We start from the raw sequence: 23,312 nt of genomic DNA, 5'->3' as shown, positions 1-23,312 counted from the left end.
TACCGGGAATTAAATCCTACGGGTCTTATCAAATATCGCCCAAACTACCGAGCGTTCTAGAGGTGCAGCCACTCAGCTCCCGAGTCCGTATGGTGCCATAATTGCATCTCATCTCACTCATCCGAAATCTAGGATACCAGGTGAGAGGCCGAGTATACACTTACCGAGACGCGTGCATGATTTACATCCCTGCCACTGTCGATCAAACGCTTTGGAAGAACTGGCTGGTCCTGTTCAGATATCTGTATTGTTGGCCAGGGATTGCATGCCAAATGTAGGTTTGTTTGGGGCTGTGTGGAGTTAAATGGAAATGATCATATGTACTTTCTGGAGTATAAAAAATGTAGACAAAATGTTCATTCTGATGATAAATACTCTAAAGCCAAAGACGCCAGCCGAAATCTAGTCAGCTCGTAACATAACTCAGATATCCTCCAACCCTGCCTGCGCCGAAATCAACTTTTATGATCAGTGTCATTTAAAAGAACATCGCATTCCGCCCAAATGGTCCCTTCTCGCAAGCTGCACTCGCGGCCGGGTCATCCATGTCAAGCGCGGCCTCCGACTCATCCTCTGGCACAGGACGCATAACCTCCAGAGACAGCTGTGCGTCCTTGGAGTACACTCGCAATCCGACAACACACACGGCGTTCCATGTGTCGATATTGCTATCCTCCGTGCAGCTTCTCGGGGACAGCTGGCAGGCTCTTGGCTCGGTCGCTTCCTCTGGAGGCATGTCGAGGTCCGAGTCAAACTCGAACCCATCCAACAGTTCCATCTCTTGCTGATTGAAGTGCTGCTGCGCGAACGATGGCGAATGTAGCGTGTCAAGACTCGAGCGCGCAGAGTCCTTTTTGCTAGTCATGTGGTATTCGGAAACATGGACGCCGTTGCATTGGATGGTGGGAACGCTGCCGTTGCTGTTGCCGGCGTGCTTCATATCCAGCCCAATGCCGGGGCTGTAGTCCATATCTAGCGGTGACTGAACCGGTCCATCAGCAAGGATTTGCACGCTGCTGCGGCTCAAGTCTGATCGGTGAATAGACTCGACAGAGCTTTTTGCAGTAAGACGTTCTGCTTTTCTCTGCCTTCGGCCTTCTATCTTGCGCTCGCGGATCCATTCCTTCTGCAATCTTCGCTTGGTCTGCTTCCGCAGCTTGCGCCTTTCTGCTGCCTTACGGCGTGCTTCGCGGTCTTCACGAGCTCGCTTTTCTTTCTCAGACTCAAACACCAGACCCTTGGCATGAGCGAGGTCGTAAGAAAGTCCGATTTGAACCAGCTTTTCTCTCTCCACTGGCGCCACCCGGCTGACCACGTCCTCTGTGGCCATGTCGCTGCATCTGTAGGCAGTAACCTTCATCAAGATGTGGTAGCGTCCGGGACTCAGCTCCACCTCCGCGTTCACCGATCGAGTCATCACGTAGCTACAGTTGCTGCGAACCATGTAGTCGTCTTCGCCTTCTTTCTGGATCCGGAATTTCAGTTTGAAGTCGTATTCTCCGGCAAGGCCTTTGAAGTAGCGCGAGTCAAGCTTTTCGATGTTAGTCGGTTATGAAACTAACAAATGAAGCTAACGTACCTGGGAGAGAACGAGGACCGCCGGACCGTCCTTCGTCACGTTGACCACGAATTTGGTGCTATGGTAATCGGCAGACCATGGGACATTCAACGTGGTCCATTGCTGCGTGACAGTCCACTCGGGACCGAAAAGGCGGGTTCGATCAAAATGCTGGTACTTTTTAAGCAGGTCGTTGTAGGATATCCAGAAGAACTAGAATATGTCAGTAGGGGTAGTCATATTTCCATGGACCGAAGGACTGACCCCATCATTTCCAAACTTATGGCCCAGCTTTTCCATCCACTGGGGTGTCCATTGCTCCGAACCGTCGCCCCAGGCACCATTCCATTCCTTTTTACCCCACGGGTTTCTGTCTTGGTCAGCTACATGGATGTCAGATGTAGGCTGTTCACATACCTTAATCGAACTAGTCGGTGGCCATCAATCTCCTTCGCATCCATAATTGAGTAAGAGTGATTCTCCGAGATGCCCTTTCTGTCTCTTGGAGGTCCTTGGTATTTCGGGTCCAGCCAGTTGGAGAACAATCCAGTGGCGCAGCCGAATAGGAATTCTTTGTTGACTTTCATGAGCTCCTCTTCCCAGAACCTGTCCTTGTCCAGAATATTACTGGATAGTATGTCGGAAGTAACGCCACCAGTGAGATCCTCAATTGCTTCTCTGTGGTCTGTCAGCACTTGTCTCGCCCCCTCCCCAATAATAAAAAAAAAAAAAAAACGGAATGGCGTACCCTACAAACCCGCCTTCAATGGCAGAGTAGTCACCGTGTGCCTTTGCATAGGCTTTCTCAAGCAGCGGGAGCCAAGTCTCGTTCTCGTCCACACACTGCGCGAAGTATAACGCTCGAGATCCTGTCTGCCAGACTTTGCGATACTCTTCCTCGGTGTCTTTCCGATTGATGTCGTCCCAGATGGGTCGCTCATCAATCGATTCATCATAGTCTGCTGCTCTTAGGTATAGTTTATCATCCACAATGCATTGCTGCCATTCACCATCTAGCCATTGTCAGTCGCGGAATCGACATGAGAGGTGATCTGTTCACATACCTCGATAGAACACGAACCCATAAACGCCAACCTTTTCATCGCGAGCGACACAAATCTTCTCGATCAAGCCCTGCTTGTTGCCCATGGTACATAAAGCAGCCATGAACCAGCAATCTCCGTCTCGGCCCTGCCGGACATCGGAAGCAGTAGGTCCATTGACATAGAATTGGGGCTTCTCGAAGATTTCCTATACAAGTCAGAATTGATCAAGAATGCTTCAATATTCTAACTCACAGTGACTCGTTTTACTCCCTTCGGGCGCATCTCCATGTTTTTATCCTCCAGTCCATCCAGGTAATGCCGTCTTCCAGACTTGAGATCCACTTCGATGTCGAAATGAGGGTCTGTGTACTTGTGGTTCAATCGTCTGCATTCGTTGACGATGCGATCAACAGTCCGCTGGCATTCCTTGCGGACCTGCTCGTACGACTTGCTTGCATCCTGTCCCCGGATCACCCCCTTGGGGACCTTGGCAGCCTTGGTGCGTGCGTACGGATTGTTCGGTAACACGGTGTACACCTTCCCCGGAAACTTGGTGTTGAATAGATCCCAGAACTGTCGCACAGTCTCCTGCGGTGAATGGTTCGCTCGCCGCGAGGCTCGACTCCCCGACCGGGTGGAAAGCGGAGGGGTGAATACCATGTCGGACAAATCGTCGTCGTGATCCATGATTGGATTGTTTTAGATGTAAGACAGATCGTATAGAATGTTGTTGAGTTCTTCCGATCAAGAAAACCGGTCCCCAAGAGCTCTTATAAATAAGGAAGGGAAGCTTCTCACTCGTACTCAATGTGATACATCGAGGACACGCTTTGGAGGCGCAATGCATCGCCTTAAAAGCAGGAGAGCCCCAATGCAACCACGACGACTGGGTCCGCTCGAATCTGGGCGAACCAGGTTGGCGGTCATCAGGAAACGGCGATCAGCTCCAGGATCTAATTGCACGCCAGGGATCATGAGCCAATAGGATGTGCTGAGCAATCGCTACATCTTTAGGCTAGGGGGCCTTGCATACGGAAGCCGAGGGGGTGCCCGCTTGGTCGCGACCGATATGCCGTGTAGTGCTTACTCCGGAGTATGGTTTATGGGCCTGAGTCACCTAAGCATGACGATAGCTGAGAAAAGTCTGCACACAGGGCACGTTCGACGGCCCCTGAATGGCCAGAGTCGCTCTTTGACCGGTGATGGATGGAAGCTGAACGGCAATATCTAAGCTGACGGGCTGGACCGTTATGAGAGGGGGGAAATCTTGTTTAGCCATCATTTGTAACAATCGAGGAGCGAGCAGACCCGCTCGTCAGCAATGAGTGGTTAATATTAATAGTAGCCCATAGCGCAGCGGTGCAAAGGAATACGAGCGCTGGGTGAGCGGCTGGCAAGCGCTCAGGCACGCCGCCGGTGATTCGACCATTCCCGAGTCGCAGAAAACGGGCGCCAGGCCGTCCCGAGATGTTAGCCTGAGGCTGTGTTCTGGAGGGAAACTCATTTTCTGACGACTGGCTGAGATCATTTTGGGTCATCCGTCGATTGTGCGGAATGTCGTGTGGACGTGGTTGTTGTCGGGAGCAAACAAGAACGGGGGAGGCGGAGTCGACGAGAACGAGACCAGCACGTGGACTGCCGGGATTCTACTGCTTGGCCTGTCCGCTTCTCCTGCTCCTTGTCCGTTCGGAGTGCATCAAAAGGCTCATTCAGATGGGTATGTACGGGATAGAAAGGAAACGAAAAAAGAAAAGAGACACTCCTTGCATATCCAGTAACCTAGTCTCTTCAGGTCATAACACACCATGAGCAACGCCATAAACAAAGGAAACAAAATCGGATGAAAGAGGAAGGTAAAGGTAACGTTCGAGACATCAAAAGCATCAAAGGACATCGGAGGGACTGCTGACCGCCTCTGGGGAGAGAAAAGAAAAAAGAGAAAGGTAGAATCTATCGGGCGGCCATCTCCATGAGACTGCGGTCTGCCATCAGCCACCCACATACATACATTACACGTAAGGTATCAATCCACAGTCCGTCACTCCGCCGTTCAATTAATGAAAGCCATTTCTTCGGCCGGTGCGACCGGAGTAGTATGAGCTGCCGTGCTGGAAGTAAGGGTGCATGCAAGCCTGCTTGGCAGAAATTCGTCGTGCCGGGTCGAATTCCAGCAGGCAATCCAGCAAGTCAAGACCCTCCTCTTCCAGGCCAGGGACCAGGGCGTGGGTTTCTTCACGTTTCCACTTGGGGAACGTAGGCTTGTAATCGGGGAAGGAGGTGACACCAGGCCAGAGGTTATCATCGGGAGTGCCGAGAAGTCTATCGATGGGCGAGGGCATGTGTCAGCGGGACTCATTCTGGAAATTGAGTAAGAGGACATACCGGAAGATCTTGAAGATCTCATCAATCTCGGAATCACCAGGGAACAGAGGCTTGCGAGTGCACATTTCCGCGAAGATAGCTCCGACAGACCACATGTCCACACCGGTGGAGTACTGACGGCCACCGAGAAGAATCTCGGGAGAGCGATACCACAATGTGACAACCTAGGCAAGTCAGTTCCGGCCCCTAAACAATGGACATGCACGATTGATTTACCTCGTGGGTATAGGTTCTCAATGGAACACCAAAGGCTCTCGCCAATCCGAAATCCGCCAACTTCAAGTTACCATCACGGTTGATCAACAGGTTCTGAGGCTTCAAGTCACGGTGCAGGATGCGGTGACTGTGACAGTAACGAATTCCTTCGACCAACTGGGCCATGAATTTCTTAATCATGGCATCTCCCAAGCCCATGCTGCGGCTGAGAGTGGAGCCATCTGGGAGGACTTTACCACGTCCACCCTCACTGACAGGAAGAGCCTCCATATACTTTTTGAGGTCGAGGTCCAAATATTCGAACACGAGATAGAGCTTGTGGCCGTCCGCATGAACAATGTTCAGCAGCTGCACAATGTTGGGGTCGTTCATTTCCTTCAGAAGGGAAATTTCACGGATGGCCGTGCTGGGAACGCCTTCATCCTCGGCCTCCAATCGAATCTTTTTCAAGGCGACGATACGGTTGGGATGCGTGAGTTCTCGGGCTTTGTAGACAACACCGTAAGTTCCTAATTACAACAGATCTTGTTAGCTCCTATCCGTTGCTTATAAGCAAGACATCAATTTAAACGGTGATGGATTTTGGCCATCGAAAGCCAAGAAAAAAAGTATGTCCTTATCAGTCGGATACGTACCCTCTCCGATCTTCTCGATTTTCTGGTAGTTCTCCATGACGAATGGTTATCGGTCACCTTTGACGGCAATTGGAACGAGGTCTCGGATACTTGGCCACGACAAGGATGAAGTCTGAGCCCGCCAGCACGTGGGGGTTATAGGAGGGCACAAACGGACTGCACAACGGCGGGTGCTTGTTGCCCGGGGAAGAAACGAGGAAAACAAGGCGGGTTTGGTGGACGAGGGGGCGGTACGAAGGGATTGGGGGATCCAGGGAAGGTCGACGGGATCGAAGGGGCGAAGGAGATCGATTGTCGACTAATGATCGAACTCAAATCCGGGGAATTGGCGAGGAGCAGTTGTCGAGAGCACTTTTTGGCGAGATGAAGGCTCACTTTGTTGTCTTTTCATCCCTGGTGGGGAGCGAAGGCGGTCAACCCAAACACAAACAAACCCGCGTCCAAAGGCGGTGAGCGCGTCCCACGGCTTTTTCCTCTTTTTCTTCCCTCCGCTGGACTTCCGGGAATCCTTTGTCTGTCTGGCGAGGTCCTGGATCTCGCATGCCTCGATAGCTCTTACGTCTCGCGCCTTGTCCCGCAATCCTCGAAATTATGCACATGCCGGGCATTTAGATCAACCGATCAACCTTCCACTAACACTCCAGTAACCAGCGCGGGGATGGCCCGCATCAATGACCTCAACGCTCACGAGCGCCCTCCCGAGTCCATCAGACAACGATACAAGAAATATCAGAAGTCGACGGTGTCGGAGATACAGCAGGATGTCGGCATCATCGATCTTCAGGCTTTAGACCCCCAGGACCTTCCGACGGGCATTGCGCTCTCCCAATGGATGTCGGGTGAGGCCCTCCGGCCTGCTTTCGAAGACTTCATCCCAGTGGACAAGGGGACACACGAGGATGGGCTGCGTACTACGAAAGATATACCCGTGTACACACATCAATCCGTTTCCGGTCAGCAACCTTGACATTCAAATGCGCATCAGACAAAAGGAACTGTAGGATAGGCACCTAACAAATGGTAGGTCTGCAAATGATCCCGTCGCTGTTCCCACCGGCTGTTCAGATAGAGCTGTTGTCTCGTTTACTGCACCGCGATGTATCTAATCCGGACCACCAATCCAATCTTCATCTACACTACGATGTCACATACCCTCGGCCGGTGGGCCAGAATGGCACGCAACCCGACAGTAGCCCAGTAGACACTCGAACCATGTCCTTTTTCGCAGACGACCAAACTCGCACGATACAACCCAAGGATGCCACGGTGCACAAGCCCCTCGCTGTCAGGGACATCTTGAATAAGAAGCTCCGATGGATCACTCTCGGCGGTCAATACAATTGGACGACCAAGGAATACCCAGAGGAGCGTCCTCCCGTCTTCCCGGCGGATATTGCGAATCTTCTACGAGCGTCGTTCCCCAAGACAGATGCTCAGGCGGCGATCTTGAACTTCTATACCCCCGGAGACACCTTGAGTGCCCATCGCGATGTCAGTGAAGAATGCGACGTGGGTCTAATCAGTATCAGCTTTGGCTGTGATGGTCTGTTCCTCATCAGCCATGATGACGGCAGTGGATGCGACATCATTCGGCTTCGCTCCGGAGATGCCGTGTACATGGACGGCACCTCCCGTTTTGCATGGCATGCAGTGCCCAAGATCCTTCCTGATACCTGCCCAGAGTGGCTGGCTGATTGGCCCTGCTCTGGCGGGACAGATGCATCGCAATACAACGACTGGAAGGGTTGGATGTCGCGGAAGAGAATCAATTTGAACGTGCGGCAGATGGCCACTGAACCTCTTCCGTAATACGATTCGAGGATTGGAAAGATGCGCGTGTCACCCAAGATACGAGATATCGATAGAATTATACCGAATAATTGGCTGAATAAACCCTCGGATTCTTGGCCTTGGGGTAACTCGGAGTCCATATTTTGGGTTGGGGTCAGCTCAGCCGACCTGTGACTAATGAGACATGGCTGTTCATCACTGAATGAGCTATCTGCGTTGGAGTACATAAAAAAGCATTGTTGTATATAATCAATTTCCAAGATTTATTGTTCGCGTTTGGACTATTTTCCCTTTTGGGAGAACCAAGGGACTCCCGAAAACCATAAACACAAATCCATTACGAGAACACCACGGCTTCCATCGTGAGCTTATCAAAGTCCACTTGAATCATCACGAGCCGTCCTACACATCGGGGTGCCATTCAATCGTGCTCCGATTGACCCCGCCCACTTCAATTGAGGGGATCCCAAGTTACTCCAACGATTTTCGGCGCTAACCCTCTCGACCTGCCTGATAAAGCCATCGCCGTTGAATCATCCGACAGAGATAAGCCATAGCTCTTATGATGCACATCTCTCCCTCTTTCCCATTTCCTGTCTTCTTACTTACCCTTGTAATTTGTGCATCATACACATCCTCTACGATACTGGATATATAACTATAGCTCCGTCATCGCGCTCAGTATGACTCATGCAGGCTGGCAACAGCTGGCAGCTGCGAAGCGCCAATCGATTTTAGACGCAATCCCTGAGAAATGGAGGATTCAGAGTCCCATCCCCACGGCGGAAGAGTTACGCGATGTAACTGGCCCCTATATACAACAGTTCCTGACTCCCCGGGAGATCGAAATCACCGAAACCGACGCCTTGGGGATCACAGAAAAGACCACGTCGGGAACTTGGTCTGCCGTCGAGGTGACAGAGGCCTTTTGCCATCGAGCGGCGCTTGCTCATCAACTGGTAGAGTCCTCTTACGGGTAGCTGTGGTGGAAAATGACTAATTGGATATGCAGGTAAACTGTTTGCATGAAGTGTTTTTTGACGCTGCGATCGAAGATGCGAAACAGCTCGATGCTTACTTCGCGGAACATGGAAAACCCACTGGTCCATTGCACGGACTACCGGTCAGTTTGAAAGACCAGTTCCATGTTAAAGGGGTCGAGACTACGATGGGATATGTCGGGTGGATTGGCACGTTCCAAGGACAAAAGAACGACCCCCGGAGTAAAGTGTTTGAAAGTGAACTTGTCCGCGAGCTTCGAAGCCTAGGAGCTGTGCTGTTCTGCAAGACCAGTGTTCCCGTCACCTTGATGACTGGTGAAACGGTCAACAATATCATCAAATACACCACCAATCCGCACAATCGACTCCTCTCCTGTGGGGGAAGCTCGGGAGGTGAAGGGGCGCTCATTGCGTTGAAGGGCTCCCCGGGAGGATTCGGTACAGATATTGGCGGGAGCGTTCGAATCCCGGCCGTATTTAATGGGCTTTATGGATTGCGTCCGTCAGCGGGCAGGGTGCCGTATGAGGGTGCGGCGAATTCCATGGATGGCCAAAGTACAATCCTGTCGGTCATCGGGCCTCTGGCGGCCACTGCACGCTCTCTCAAGCTGCTCTTCAAGGCGGTTCTCAGTCAGCAGCCATGGTATCATGATCCCTTAGTTCTGGAATTACCATGGCGGGATGAGATCGAAAAAGAGACACGCGCCCTAATTGAGAAGTCCAAATCAGGATCTTCTCCGCTTGCGTTTGGCCTCATGAACCACAATGGTGTCGTGCGGCCTCATCCTCCGATAGCAAGAGCCATGAAGATTGTTGAACAGACTCTGACACGATTAGGACATAAGGTAGGGCAAAAAAAGGCAGGTTTATTGGCTTGATGATGCTAACTGTCCGGAACAGATTATCGAATGGAACCCTCCCTCTCACGCAATTGCGCATCAATTAGCCGTATGTCTCTGTCCGACTTTACCCTTTTAATTCTTATCCATTTAGAGACTGTTAACAATAACAGAGGGAAACGTATAACCTCGATGGGGGAGCCGATCTCGGTCATCATTTTGGTCTATCGGGGGAAGATCAGCCTTACCAAGTGATTGTGGAACCCGGGCCTCAAAAGAGTGCCTCTGAGATTGCTGTACTCAACGTGCAAAAGCGCGAGTATCAGAAGCAGTACATGGATTACTGGAACAGCACAGCCGAGTTGACTGGTAGCGGACGACCAGTCGATGGGGTTATTTGCCCTGCTGCGCCCCATGCTGCGGTGTTACCCTGCAAATACGACCATGTTGGATATACCTCCTTCGTCAACCTCCTCGACTATACGAGCGTTGTATTCCCGGTGACTCGAGCGGATAAAAATATCGACGTGTCTCAGCCAGGAACGGGTTTCTTGAATGAAATGGACCAAGAAGTTCACGGTCAATGTGAGTAGACCGCTCTTGATTGGACTATGTGTATCAAGCCTTGCTGACCATAGGCTAGACGATGCTGACGCTTATGACGGCGCACCTGCCGGGCTGCAGCTCATTGGGCGACGCCTTCAGGAAGAAAAAGTGCTTACATTGGCTGACTATATTGGTGCTAACGTGCCCAAAAGCCCGTAGCTTGAGGGAACACATGTTTGGCGATCAGGGTGACGTGTTTGACGGGCACAACGGAGGGATATGGAGACAGCATGACAGCAATTCCATCCGGTATACTGACATGTTGAGGATTCTTATTGGTCTGAACATTCCGTGCTTGTGATACTCGACGCGCAGTTCTAATCGACGAGCACTCGCAGGACAGGTTGAATGCGTCGAGAGTTAATCATAGCGGATTCTAGAGCAAATCATCTGAGCAGACGTAAATTTCCGACCGCATGTATTCGTAGCATCAGGCGCAATGCCAAACTCTCTAGACACAAACGCACGAACGGTGGAAAGACCCGACGGTGGTGGGTGATGGAAAGCGCAGAAGACGAAGAGGCTGAAACTCCCCCACAGCCAAAGCTTGGCGAGGATCGTCACGTTTCTCCTCCCTTCTTCCGCTCTCTTCTTCTCTCCGCTCCTTCGAATCGTCGACCAACTCTTCGCCTGCAGCTGCTTGCACCCCTCGCGTCGCTGCGCACCACCACTCTCTTTATTCGGCTTGCATACTTGTCGCCGGCAATTTCCCGTCATTTGATTATCGCTTGTCATGCATTGAGCTTGCAGAAGTTCTACACATTTTGGCTCCCGTGAACGCGTCTTTCTGCCCCCCTCCACACCTCTATCCACATTTGACATTCACCTGCAGCCTAAATCTTCGCGTTTCTGTGAAACATGGATGAAGGCGCATCTACTCGTCCGACAAACACCCCTGAAGAGTCAGGTGGCGCCGACGACAATGCCCAGTCGGCCGCCGCCAAAAACGCGGCCTCGAAGGATCGGAAATGCCAGTACTGTGATCAGGCATTCACTTCGTCTTCGTTAGGGCGACATTTGGATCAGTTCCTGTTCAAAAAGAAGCCAGACGGAATTCATGATGTGGAGGAGATTCGGCGCATACGGAGCAGCATCACCCGACGACAGGCTCGCACCTCGTCCGGGAAACGGGACACTCCTGAACGAACAACCGGAAAAGGCCCGCTCGATTCCTATAACGGTGGTGAATCGAGTGGTAAACAGAGAGATAGTGGGATTCGGATGATGTTCAACACTCCGACATGGCATGCGACCGGTGTCATCAATGATATTCCCAATCCGAGTCATCCCCAAGAACCCTCGAGTTCATCCCGATTGGGCTCCGCGCAGCCCAGGGCAAGCTCTCTGAACCTACCAGAATACGGAAGCAGAGGTACTAGTGGCAGCAATCCGGATACCGTGAGAGCGTTGGAATTGGCTTTGCAGGAGGTCCTCGACAACATCAAGGCCGCCACGTATGTTTTACTCTTATCCTTTCCCATCGGCCTATGAAAGCCAGCCATTAACATGCGCAATAGATCTAGGATGCGTCCTCCGATATCACCATTTGAATTCGACATTCAGTCGCAAACCTTCCCTTCGCTCTGTCTGCAGCTGCTTCCCCCTCCACCTAGTCTTTTCTCGTCGAATCCATTCCCTTCTTCATCCTCTTTTCCTCTTCAACCTCCTGGTGTTGAGCATGTCGAAATCATTCGACAAGCCCTGCGTGCCAAAATCGAGCGATGGCAATCAGACCAACTTGCTGCCGATTCAGGCAGAAACTCCCAGTCCGGGAGGGCCTGTGTTGGCCTGGATTCCAACATGATCACTCGGAGTGCGCAACAACATGAGGACATCAGCCTGAGGCATCTGGAGCTGGCATTCAAACATTGGGCTTCGCTTGCTCCAGATGTTCGGCAGGAATCCTGGCAGCTTGAAATCACTCGAGCGTTTGCTAGGGAAATGGAAAAACGGAAGTCACTCGATGACCAGTTGGCACGGGTTCAGCAGGAGGCAAACCAGCTCCGCGCGCAAGTGGAACGACTTGGATCATGCCAATGGCCACGAGAGTTTGCTCTCTTCCCACCGGATACGCTGCCACTCCCTCGGGAGGTTGCCCGAGAATTGGACGCGAAAGAAAGCCAAATCAGCCCTGGCTCGCCCCACTGGGACTATGACAACGTAGTAACCAAGTGGAAGCGTGTTGTGATGCATGATAAGAGCATGGGCCGAGTGGGTGTCGGATATGCGAACCCCATGCACGACGATCACAATCCCTCGGACAAGCCCCGTGCCGGCGACGAGCAGCCTGCGAATCAGCCTAAATCAAGATCTCTGCAGCCTCCCACGGCAATGAGCCCGCCGGGTCCATCGCCCTCTCAGACAGGCGGCACATCTGCGTCTCCGAACCAACATCCCTCTCCTTACCACCAGCATGACGGCCATGCGAGCCCCAGCGCGGGTCCCCAAGCCAAACGGCCTCGCCTGATGAACGGCCACCATCCAGCAAACACCACTGAAGGCGCCAGCTCCTCCACAAACCAAGGCCCCAGCGGCTCCTCGACCTCCTGGAACCCCCCGCAGAATCTGATGGTCTCGAATCTCGCGGGCTCGTCGGGTCCCACGCCTCCCTCCTCCATTTCGGGCACATAATCATCGCAGCTCTATTTGGGATCACTTCTATTCTTAAGCCAATAATTTCTCCATGTCTCAAGCGGTTTCCGCTTTTTGTCTAGCTCAGTTTAGTATCTGTCTACTGGACCCGAGCACAAGAATGTGACCAGTACTTAGCTCTCTTCATGTACATATATATACCTTTCTAACAGACCTTATCAGCCAGCTAGTCGGCATTAAAAACCAGACCCAGCCTCACCTATGTCAAGCTAATTTTCTCGTTCTCATTGTTCTCAATATCAACTATCCGTTAGCTAACCATACTATATATCCATTGTAAATACATCACAGGAGTGGAGTAGACAATCCCCAAATAATCAAGCTCAGATACATGACTGTAAAACTGTAGTACAACTGTTTTCCCATCTTCCAGAAACACCATGAAACAAGGAGTCAACAATACCGAATATATATAGTAGTAGTAAATACCCCCGAAAAAAAGCACACCCAGTCCCTAAGCCGCAGCCACCTTCCTCGCCTTCCTCGCACTAAACCATCTCTTGGTGTTAGTGATCCCATGAAGATACAACCACGAGAAGAAGAACACGGCAGCGAAATTGAACATGACGAAGGCCCAGAATATACCCTATTGAGAAAACCGGTCAGTTGGGATCATTCTAAGAAGGGAGGATACCTGGGGGACATACGTAGTCGCGCCATTTATGCGAGTAGAAGACGTTGAATCCGGAGGACTATATTTCGAATTGGGGCGGTTAGTAAATAGATATACTTCTTCCGATGACGGTATATTCTCCGGAAGAGCATGCTAGGAAGAGAAGGACAAAGGGTGGGCACGTACGAAATTATCCCCGTCCGAGACCTGACAATAAGCGCAGACGCCATTGCCCATGTCCCGAACATACCCGCCAGCCTCCTGTGCGAACGAGCCCGCGTAGTCCTGGCAGTTGGAGCCCGGAGGCGGAGTGAAGGTTGATTCTTCACGGGGCACGCAGCGCACGGGGACGTTGTGGGTGACGACGCCGAGGAAGCCCTCGAGGAGGTAGGTGAAGGGGCTTAGGTGGTACATCCAGGATTTCCAGAAGTGGATCATGGACGGGTAGGGGACGACCACGCCGCAGAAGGAGACGACGAAGGTGAAGAAGCAGGGGACGAGGAGGGAGGCGAAGAGCTCGTTGGGCGAGAAGGCCGCGATGAATTGGCCGAAGCCGACGTAGAACATCTCGAACAGCATCGTCATCATCCAGGTGTATCCGGATGTGAAGGAGTCGCGGGGAAACCATATACCCCAGTACCTGGGGTTGTGTCAGTGGGAAGACGAGGGTATCATGATAGAACAGGGGAGGGATTGACGTACCAGCAGTTGAAGTAGATGGATCCAGCGACGATTGAATATGGCAGTTCAGGGAGGATGGCACTCGTAACGAATGCAGCCCAGGAGTAGATCTTCGAATTGGACTCACGCGATTCGTACAGACCCCTGAAATGGAGAAATTTGGGCTGCAGCTGCTGGATGAGAGGCGGCGAGATGGTCAGGGTCATGAAGATGGAGAACAAGCGTGATTGCATGTCAATGTAGCTGTTCCCTAGATGCCAGAAGGTGAATGTGTTGAAGAGTCCTGTGAAGATATGCAAGAGGAATTTGCCCTAGCAGACAATCAGAGTCCAGGTTAACAAGAAAAAGTTCGAATAAAACTTACGGCATTATACTCGGGGGTCCGCCAGTATGCGACGAACGAACGCTTGGTAACCGCGACAATCTGAACCCAGATTGGCATTGCATATTCCCGATTGTCGTCTTTTCGTCCTGTGTCCTGCTTGTCGCGTCGAGTGTTGATAAATTGATCGATCTCATCGGATCGTTCTTTGGCGTGACGAGAGTTGGCCCACACCTCTGCCCAATCTTGCCCTTTGTAGTCGGGATTACCGGCACCAATGACTTCCAGCATATACTGTGGCCTATGGTTAGCAAGGAATGTGTGTATTCAGTAGAGATTGTTGTCTGACATACCTCTGCAGGATTTGCGTGAGGAGGGCACCGCTTGCCTCCATTCTCTTCAAAGTACTTTAATAGCTTATCAGAATCCTGGCCCAGTTCACCATTATACACAACTCTGCCACCACTCTGAAGTAGAATGAGATCGTCAAAGTGTTCAAACAACACCGCTGACGGCTGATGAATCGTGCATAGGATCGCCTGTCCAGCATCGGCAAGCCGTCGAAGGAACCGAACGATGTTAAACGCAGCTAGGGAGTCAAGTCCAGAGGTAGGCTCGTCCAGGAAGAGTAGCAGCTCTGGCTTACTTGCCAGTTCCACCGCGATTGTGAGTCGTTTGCGTTGTTCTTGGTTGAGACCTACACCTCCGGCACCCACAGTTGCACCGGCAATCGGCCGCATTTCTAGGAGATCTATGACTCGCTCGCAGTAGTCATATTTTTCCTGAAGCGGTACTTCTTTTGGCTGTCGAAGAAGTGCGGAAAATCGAAGGGATTCTCGAACCGTTGCGGTGGGCTCATGGATATCCATCTGCTCGGCAAAGCCTGTAGCTCTTTGGAAGCTTTTAGGAAGCGGCCTAGAAGGATAAGAAATTGATTGACATAAATAGTAGAAATCGGAGGACTCACTTTCCGTCAACCAGGAAAGACCCATTTACAACACCAAAATTGATGCGTTGCGCCAGTGTGTTCAACAGAGTAGTTTTTCTGCAAAGATACGGATCAGCTGGAATAAACAAACTCAGTCGTATGTCATATACTAACCCTGCTCCAGAAGCACCCATCAGTGCGGTAAGACGACCCGGCTTGACATATCCCTGGACATCCTGCAGAAGCTGCTTTTGCCCTCCTTTATAAGGTATGGTGTAGTTGACATTTTGCCAGGTGAAGATGGATGTGCTTTTGGCAATGCCCTCGACGTTACCTCCCGTTTCGTTAGAGCCCTTCCTCTCCAGAACACCACTGGTATCATTCTCTTTCTTCCCTGCTTCGACATCTTCAGGAAGTTCCCCATGTTTGACAGCCTCTTCGACCGCCGCAGGAGCCTCTCCCCGCTTGAAGATAGTGACCGCGCTTCCTCCTTTATTGGGCTTCTGAAACTCAGTCCCAAGCATTGTCAAGAAAACAAAGAAGATGAACCATGCTATGATGATACCAAAGTTCCGCCAGAGGTGAGAGCGACTGTAGGTAAAGGCGGTGTTGATGTAGTTTGGGCCTTGAACTGTCAACTGGTCGGTGTTGCTTCCCTGTAGCGCGCAGGTTTGGTGTCCGGGAGAAGCGTTGGGGCCATCCGGCACAATGTTTGGTGCTTGACATTGGATGTCCAGGTCATAGAACTCGTTTGACATTATACCCTCAAAGGCGTATTGAACCGGGTTAATCCAAATCAACCACTTCAGCCACGGATGCATCTTCCACGGCGGAATTAGGTAACCTATAGATATGAGTAACAGGGCCGGAGAATTCACGATACTAGCTTACCCGTATATACTACCAGTGCTTGGATTGCCACCCCAGTGACTCGAGTGGCTTTTTTGTCGGGTCAGCAATTATCTAAAAGCGAGCGCGACTCTTTATCAGACGTACCAACATCAAGCGAAGCAGAGACAGACCCAATGGCCCTGAAGAATGAATACATCGTCATCGTGAGCGTAAATATGAAAAGGAAGTTGATAAAAAATTGCGAGGCTGTTCTTGTAAGATTTGACATACTGAACAGGACTATTAGCAATGATGGATCTACAGCAAGACGATTGATGCTTACAAGTAGACAATGAGATCAAATATTGTCACTTGGACAAAGATCAAGGGTACATCGACGACCACTTGGGCTAAGGCGTAGGCAGACGGTCGATAAAATGAACTAAGCTGGTGAGTATAAAATCTAGACCCTGAAAGTGTGTGTTGATGCTTACAAGCTTTTATGTTTGAGCATAACAGGTCGTGTTGTAAATGTCGCTGTAAGTTCTGCCAGGGCAAGTAGAGAGTTGAAAAGAAGAACAAAAAACATAACACCTCCTCGGGTGAACACCCCACCACTTGATATTGTCAGCGAGGTATACAGCTTGAAGCGGAAGACTCTGCTTACCTCGTTTGTGGGAGGTCATAGAAAAGACTTCCGATAATGAGCGCCTGGAATGTAAGGATGGACCACTTTCCAACGAGTGATTGCTTGTCGCCATACATGACCAGAAACTGCCTGTGAGTCAAAATCATTACCTGTTTGTAGAATGGAACGGTGTAGTTCTTCTTCGGCATATTTTCCCGGGCAATCTCGCGGTCTTCGCGCTGTGATTCGACCTCCTGCTCGAAATCCTCCATGTCGGCAATGGCTTCTTTGTGTATGTCACTTTTGCGATATATGTTTTGGAATTCCTCTGCCGATCTGGGGATACGATCTTCCCATCCCTTCTTCACACGCCGCGCATGGGGATCGCTCACAGAGGTCAGAAAATCAGGCGTTGTCCAACGAGGCGGACATTCGAATCCTAAGCGTTCAAAATAGGCCCTAGCATTTGCAGCGCGGCCGAAATATGCACATTTGCCATCCTCAATCAGAATGACCTTGTCGAATAAGTTGTACAAATTCTCCGAAGCTTGGTATAAAGCCACAAAGGTGGATGAATTTGCCATGTCAGTTAAACTTCGGAGACTCTGCACATATTCGAGTGCTGTGCTAGCATCCAGGCCCTTTGTAGAGTTATCCCAGCATTGCGTACTCGCCTTGGTCACCAAGGCTTCTCCTATCGATACTCGCTTCTTCTCGCCACCGGAAATCCCACGAATGAGTTCGTTGCCGACCTTCGTTCCCAGAGTATGCTCGATCCAGAAGAGCTTCGCAATGGTCGACAAGAACGTTTCCTGGTATTCCCTCGGGGTCTCTCCGGGCAGTCGCGACGCTTTGTCGGGGGTTCTTGTTTTGAGAGCAAACAGAAGAGTATCTCTCACGTTCAACGTTGGGTAATGAAGATCATCCTCGGGGTTGTACAGTACTGCGCATCTTAGTGCCTCGGGATTTTGCAAAACCGTCCTTATCTCACGTACCTTCCGAGCGATATTTGTCGGCCATCGTTTTAGAGTCTGTTCCCCCGTAAAGCACGTCACCTTCCACACTTTTATAGCCTGATCGCTGGTTTCCGAGTACTTTCAAGAACGTCGAGCATCCAGAGCCCGGTCTTCCAAGGACTAAAATCATCTCGCCGGGTCGCACGCAGCCCTAGTATCCGGAAAGCATGTATGAGCTTCCATCTCAAGCAAACCAGGGGAGCTCTGAAGCAAACATACCGTAAAGTCATCGAGGATTGTTCTCAATGGATGCCTGTTACCATTCGTACTCAGTTGTTTGATCAACCTTGGGATGGCGAAAAGGATATCAGAATTGGTGGGTTGCATAGCCGCGCCCAATCCAACGCCTTTCACCGTCAGATGCTTCCATACAACACCCTGATGCCTTGTCTTCTCTTCGTCGGAATTCGCCTTGCGGTCCTGACCGAACATGCGGGAGACCAGTCTCACGATCTGAGCCGTATCCTCGTCCGTTTCACCCTGGACAGAGCCGGTCCGTCTCTGCGACAAGGCTCGCGCAATATCATCTTCGGTGAGCTGTCGCGCCATAGAGGGTTTCCTTTCCGGGCCTGGCTTCTCAGACAGGGTCGGCTGATCATTGCGAATCGGAGAGTCGTGAGCCGTCGAGCTGGAGTTAGAGTGCGTTCGCCATGACGAGTTGGATGCTCCATCTTGAGCGGCGACGCTTTCTTTTTCATCCTCGCGCTTGTGATTCATTTTGACGGGTCCTTCTTCGGACCTTCATTCAGCGCATGTTTTACAGAAGATAAAATCTAACATCAGAAGCCATGTGAACAGTACAAGAATCGAAACAGCTAAACAGCAATTACGTCAGGTATGCAATTTCCCCCAAAAACCAGATAACCAACCGGAGCCCCGGACATAAGGCCGTTGGAATCGCAGTCATCGCATCAAAAATCGGAGATTGCAACGCCGATTAAAGCCTAAAGTCCGGATGGCGCAGGGACCGAACATCCGACAGGAAGGATCGAATGGATGGAATGTCGCTGGTCGAGACCTTGAGGATCCGGATGCGGTGGTGATGAAGTCATCGTCCGCTCATCCCATGACGGGCCGACAAATCAGATGTACAGATGGACAGTTCGTGACCATCGTTGACTTTGTCTTCGGTCTTTCGCTGCTGCTCCGATCCGAACCCCTGTTAAGTTCTGTGGCCACCTCAGGGATGGTGCTGTACTATTGGCCCTCTTCGACTGTTGATGGATGTAGGAATGTACAAACATGGCAGGATTCTGTGCGGTAGTCAGAGACCATTCATTGGTGTCTTGGCACCCGGAAGGCGCATATTGGTATTTCATCATTGATGAGGTAAGTATCGATGCAAATAACATGGCAAATGCCTGTCGCCAAGTTTCTATCATCACATCACATTTGCATAGGGCTCCATTTGCAGAGCATATTGTTTCATGTTTTGAGGGCTTTCGAGGGTTATAAGATGTTGTCTGCTCTTTGCTGGTTGACCCAGCGGTCAAGTGGCTCAATGGAAAGGAACGAGTGACCGGATAAACAAAAACAAATCGTTCTGTGAAATGACCGGTTTTTTTCCTGAAGCGAAGGTTGTACGTTCGATCCCTGGATGGGGGATGCACTTCACTCCAGCTATTGTTTTTTTTTCCCCTTTTCTATTCTTTTCTTTTCTTTTCTTTCTTTCTTTCTTTCTTTCTTGTTGGTTTTGTCTATCCTTTCACTTGCCCCCAGTGTTTATGCACTTGAAGGTTAGCTGTTTCTCTATGTCTATCTGAGACACCGTTCAACTGTAATACCTGCTCAGCATCATCGCGCTCTTTGAAGTATACACTCACTGAGATAAGTGACCTGGCCGTCGGAGAATAATAGTGACGTATCCTCTTGGAGTATTTCTTATTATCACCTTCGAAATAGGGCTCATATAATGGTTCTATGTAGCGGCTTTCTTACACTCGTTGAGATCTGGCAATCCCTGGGTTTCCAAAATGCAGAGGCTGGGGATAAGCAAAGTACCCGGTACCTGATACTACGCCTAGTTAGGGCGACAGCTTAAGTACCCGCGACCCAATCACCGACCACGAGAACGGCCCCGCCGGCATCCCGTCTCACAGCTCTCGATCCCAGCCACCAGCAGAAATCAACATGGCTGGGCCACGTTGGGCCGTCTCCCTTATAGCGGGTGGCTCCCGTACATTCTCTCGTTCTCACCTTCTGGTCGATATTGATATCCCTTGAATTGTCTCTGGAATCGCATTCCAGGATAGACAATCGTTTAACCCTGATCCCTACTGTGTTGGTATAGAGTGGGTTTTCTATACTATCGAGCTCCTTGTCTTACCTACCATCCGAAACGACCTTTCTCGAACGAATCTTGCGGCTTCCTATTTCTTATCCCTTCATTCGTTTGCCGCCATTCCAGTTTCTGGATTGAAGTCGATTCGTGTCCAGATAGACTCTCCTTGCCTTCGTCTCTGCTCCTGCGGTGCCTGTCTAGACTCGATCCCACTTCCCTGGTCAGGATACCGGCATCGGTATCATACCAGCACCTCCAAAATGAAGAGAAACATCGCCATCGCCGTCATCATTATCATTCTCTTCTTGGTCCTCGCCGCCGCTGGTTTCGGTATCTACGCCATGCAGAACCACGTCTCGTTATTCTCCAAGAAACGGGCCGTCGACGAGGAAAGTGGCGAGGAAGCGTGATCGCCATCGTCATGGTTGCGCTTGTCCAGCTTCAGCTTCAGCTCCCTTGCCTTCCAATGGCATGGCTTGGGCTTCCCGGCCGTGAGACCTGAGAAACTTTCTTGCTTGAGCTGCGGTTTGGGCTCGAACATCGTTCTTTTTTCTGGTGCTTTTTTATCTTTACGGAGCTACGACGAATTTACCTACGTTCTATCTACCTGCATACGTCCATTCATGCCACTCCTACGATCTACGACGTTACGCTTCACGATCTATCCTTATATCTGTCTTTGGGCTCCGGTTTTCATCCCCTCGAGGGCATGGGGATTGGGAATGCTCAACTTCGACGATTCCGACTCTCTACCTCCTTTATCCTGAACATCACGATCTCCATAGCGCGCATCTTTCAATCGCGCTATTCTCACCTTCTCGATTAAATTTCCAGACTCCCGAGCATGCCTTGTCTGGTTATCACCACCAGCGATCTGATACTTGCATTGTGACAAGATCGCATGGCTCCATCTCATTCTGTTTCTCGCTTGTGCTTCGTTCCATTCATGATATCTCTCTTCTTGGTCTAATGTCTGTCTTATGTCTTATGTTTTATGCATTACGCATGATTTACTGTTGATGTTGCGTGAAAAGTGAAGAACCCTGACCCCGTATATGGCGTTTTACTATGAGTGTTTATATTGGTTGATTCGATTATTTGGGTGCGAGTGTATCATATTGATTGGTATTTTCCTATACGTTTTGCTTGGGATTGCATATATTCGCTTTGCTTGTTCTCATTGGGTTGATGAAACTATACCATGTCTTACAGAATATATGGATATATATACGGTACGAAATAAAGATGGAACGAGAACATACACCGAGCAAACGTGTATAGTACATTCGTGTCATTAAGATAGAGTATCGGCACCGATTTTATAAACAACCATAAGAGAGTTCCACCTCGCTCATCCCAGAATCTTCAGTCCACCCTTCGTTTTACCCGGCTTCTTGACTCCGTCGTGCTTGACTTTGCCGCCGGCGTGGCCACCGCCCGAGCCGCCGTTCTTCTTGCCGTTCTTCGAGTTGGAGACCGGGCGGACTTCGGTAGTGGCTCGGCGCAGCAAGACCGGATGCGATCCGATATACTTGCCCTGCATCTCTCGGGCGGCCCGGAAATAGTCGTCGCCGTCGCTGAAACTGACAAATCCGTATCCTTTGCTCTTCTGAGTGCGTTTATCGCGGATCACTCGCGCTTTCTGGACCGACGTATATTTGGCAAATGCCTTCAGCAAGGAATCATCCGTAACCTCGCCCGCGAGGTTTCCGACGAACAGGCGGAAATGCGCCGGATCCCATTCCAGCAAGGTCGAATCGGTCCAGTTTTGACCGCCGCCGGAACGGGCGACAGTCTTGGGGTTTTGCTCGGAATGGCCGGGCATGGGCACCGGAGTCGCGGCGGTGGGTGTGCTGCCAGAGGGGGTATTCGCACCGGAGGGGGCTCCGGGCATAGCGGGATTCCTATCCGGGCGGCCGGGGATCTTACCCATGGAGGAGGCTTCGTCCTTGTTCGCGTAGGCGCTCTGCCACTGGGCGATCTGCGCTTCCATTTCTGGATCTAAACCGGACTCGTTGCGCCCGAAGTTCTTCCCTCGCGGGCCATGTTCACCTCCCGGAGCAAAGGGGTTCTGAATGTGTGGCACGGACGGGCCATACGAATTCTCATTGTACTGGGCGGACCCGTAGTACGATGGCCCTCCCTGGTAGGTTTGCTGGGGCTGAGAATAGTAGCTGCCGTAGCCGGTCGTGGTAGTCGGGGTGGAGTATCCGGCCGACGCAGCTGGCGGAGCGGACACGGCGGGACTATTGGTTCGGTAGGACTGGCTCGAGGCTACGGTGCGAGGTTGGAATGCGGTGAAGGCATTGTATCCTGGCCGGGGCCCGTTTCCGCCATATCCACTGCTGGTACCTGACGACGCATACGACGGAGCCGCCGAATATGCGGGTTGGCGGGATGCAGACGACGCGGTACTGGCAGGCGGTGGTGGTCGCGGAGGGAGCGACGACGGAGTTTGGTTTAGACCTGGAGGGGGCGGAAAGGACATGATGAACGGAATGCTCGTAGAGACGAAGGATATGTGATGCGCCGTGTGCAGATTAGCAACGGACACGTACCTTCAGGGCTTGACTGACGCAGCAGTCACACGCCAGACGTCACGCCTGAAAAAGGGTCCGGGTCGCGAAGAAGAACGAACGGCGAAGGAACGTTCTTTGAGCGGCTGTCGATGCGGTTTTTCTGCTCAACTCGAGGGTTGAGAAGGGACGAATGTGGGGGAGATCGGACGGATTCTGCAAAATCCGGTCAGGGGCCAGTGAGAAGATCTTGCGCGTGGGCAGTTGAGATGGTTCCAGAGGGAGGCAAAGATGAACGGCCAGGCCGACCGAAAAAAGACGCCTTTGGCAGTCCTGGGCCACCGTGCAGTGCATCCGGAGCAAACTGCCGGACCTGCGACGGAACAACGATAATCCTGACCGCCAGGCCGCGCCCGAGCCATGTGACTCAGCATCCCTCGAAGGAGCAGGTTACTCCGGATCACGGGACCGCAACCCCCAACAAAAGAGAATGACGTAATCCGGGCACCCCCACTCTAAACCGCATTGGGACGAGCAGTTGCCGACGCAGAGAAACTGTTTTGCTGCAGGAACTCCGGACTTCCTCGACCATCATTTCTCCGTCTGCGAGGCCGTCAGGACGTCCGTCGCAGCTCGTCCATCAGCATCCGGACTCCCAATGCGACAAAACTCCGGAGGGAGGCCGGGCTGAGCAATGATGCCCGTGGTGGAGAGCAACCAAGCCAGTTTTCGAGCCGAATCTGCCTCACCGAAGCACCCAAATTTCCCGG

General features: G+C 51.4%; 8 protein-coding genes across 8 annotated transcripts; 3 read left to right on the top strand and 5 right to left on the bottom strand.

Moving 5' to 3' along the window:
- Positions 1-478: 478 nt before the first annotated feature.
- Positions 479-3,291, bottom strand: P170DRAFT_470849 (calpain-like protein; the record flags this gene model as incomplete). The annotated part of the gene is made up of 7 exons (XM_024852790.1): positions 479-1,531; positions 1,580-1,771; positions 1,823-1,928; positions 1,976-2,236; positions 2,307-2,571; positions 2,623-2,809; positions 2,857-3,291. 7 exons carry the CDS (start codon positions 3,289-3,291, stop codon positions 479-481), a joined length of 2,499 nt encoding a protein of 832 aa, XP_024710736.1.
- Positions 3,292-4,226: 935 nt separating this feature from the next.
- Positions 4,227-4,813, bottom strand: P170DRAFT_40570 (uncharacterized protein). The gene has a single exon (XM_024846595.1). The coding sequence runs from the start codon at positions 4,604-4,606 to the stop codon at positions 4,310-4,312; it is 297 nt and encodes a 98-aa protein (XP_024710735.1). The 5' UTR covers positions 4,607-4,813; the 3' UTR covers positions 4,227-4,309.
- On the bottom strand, positions 4,298-6,204 carry nimX (cyclin-dependent serine/threonine-protein kinase CDC28). Its single transcript, XM_024854342.1, has 4 exons — positions 5,838-6,204; positions 5,203-5,711; positions 4,987-5,150; positions 4,298-4,923 (listed from the first exon to the last, which is right to left on the bottom strand). Exons 1-4 carry the CDS (start codon positions 5,872-5,874, stop codon positions 4,659-4,661), a joined length of 975 nt encoding a protein of 324 aa, XP_024710734.1. The 5' UTR covers positions 5,875-6,204; the 3' UTR covers positions 4,298-4,658.
- Positions 6,111-7,850, top strand: alkB (oxidoreductase, 2OG-Fe(II) oxygenase family). Its single transcript, XM_024848381.1, has 2 exons — positions 6,111-6,790; positions 6,862-7,850. The coding sequence occupies exons 1-2, from the start codon at positions 6,496-6,498 to the stop codon at positions 7,644-7,646; spliced, it is 1,080 nt and encodes a 359-aa protein (XP_024710733.1). The 5' UTR covers positions 6,111-6,495; the 3' UTR covers positions 7,647-7,850.
- Positions 7,851-8,168: 318 nt separating this feature from the next.
- gmdA (putative general amidase GmdA) lies at positions 8,169-10,478 on the top strand. The gene is made up of 5 exons (XM_024848380.1): positions 8,169-8,587; positions 8,641-9,474; positions 9,530-9,577; positions 9,642-10,053; positions 10,112-10,478. The coding sequence occupies exons 1-5, from the start codon at positions 8,312-8,314 to the stop codon at positions 10,231-10,233; spliced, it is 1,692 nt and encodes a 563-aa protein (XP_024710732.1). The 5' UTR covers positions 8,169-8,311; the 3' UTR covers positions 10,234-10,478.
- A 214-nt stretch (positions 10,479-10,692) lies between these two features.
- On the top strand, positions 10,693-12,919 carry P170DRAFT_461309 (uncharacterized protein). Its single transcript, XM_024852025.1, has 2 exons — positions 10,693-11,528; positions 11,592-12,919. Exons 1-2 carry the CDS (start codon positions 10,933-10,935, stop codon positions 12,703-12,705), a joined length of 1,710 nt encoding a protein of 569 aa, XP_024710731.1. The 5' UTR covers positions 10,693-10,932; the 3' UTR covers positions 12,706-12,919.
- Positions 12,920-12,958: 39 nt separating this feature from the next.
- Positions 12,959-18,529, bottom strand: P170DRAFT_506028 (putative ABC transporter). Its single transcript, XM_024854341.1, has 15 exons — positions 17,965-18,529; positions 17,725-17,896; positions 16,769-17,672; positions 16,596-16,718; positions 16,445-16,543; positions 16,267-16,391; positions 16,162-16,209; positions 15,445-16,114; positions 15,310-15,387; positions 14,696-15,257; positions 14,385-14,636; positions 14,042-14,331; positions 13,526-13,979; positions 13,374-13,418; positions 12,959-13,312 (listed from the first exon to the last, which is right to left on the bottom strand). Exons 1-15 carry the CDS (start codon positions 18,460-18,462, stop codon positions 13,181-13,183), a joined length of 4,452 nt encoding a protein of 1,483 aa, XP_024710730.1. The 5' UTR covers positions 18,463-18,529; the 3' UTR covers positions 12,959-13,180.
- A 2,848-nt stretch (positions 18,530-21,377) lies between these two features.
- Positions 21,378-22,660, bottom strand: P170DRAFT_506026 (RNP domain protein; the record flags this gene model as incomplete). The annotated part of the gene is made up of 1 exon (XM_024854340.1): positions 21,378-22,660. Exon 1 carries the CDS (start codon positions 22,512-22,514, stop codon positions 21,378-21,380), a length of 1,137 nt encoding a protein of 378 aa, XP_024710729.1. The 5' UTR covers positions 22,515-22,660.
- Positions 22,661-23,312: the final 652 nt, after the last annotated feature.

The sequence above is a fragment of the Aspergillus steynii genome (genome assembly GCF_002849105.1).
Source record: "Aspergillus steynii IBT 23096 chromosome Unknown P170scaffold_1, whole genome shotgun sequence".
Lineage (NCBI taxonomy): Eukaryota > Fungi > Ascomycota > Eurotiomycetes > Eurotiales > Aspergillaceae > Aspergillus > Aspergillus steynii.
Note: the sequence above shows the minus strand (reverse complement) of the source record. Positions and strands in the feature narration are given on the sequence as shown.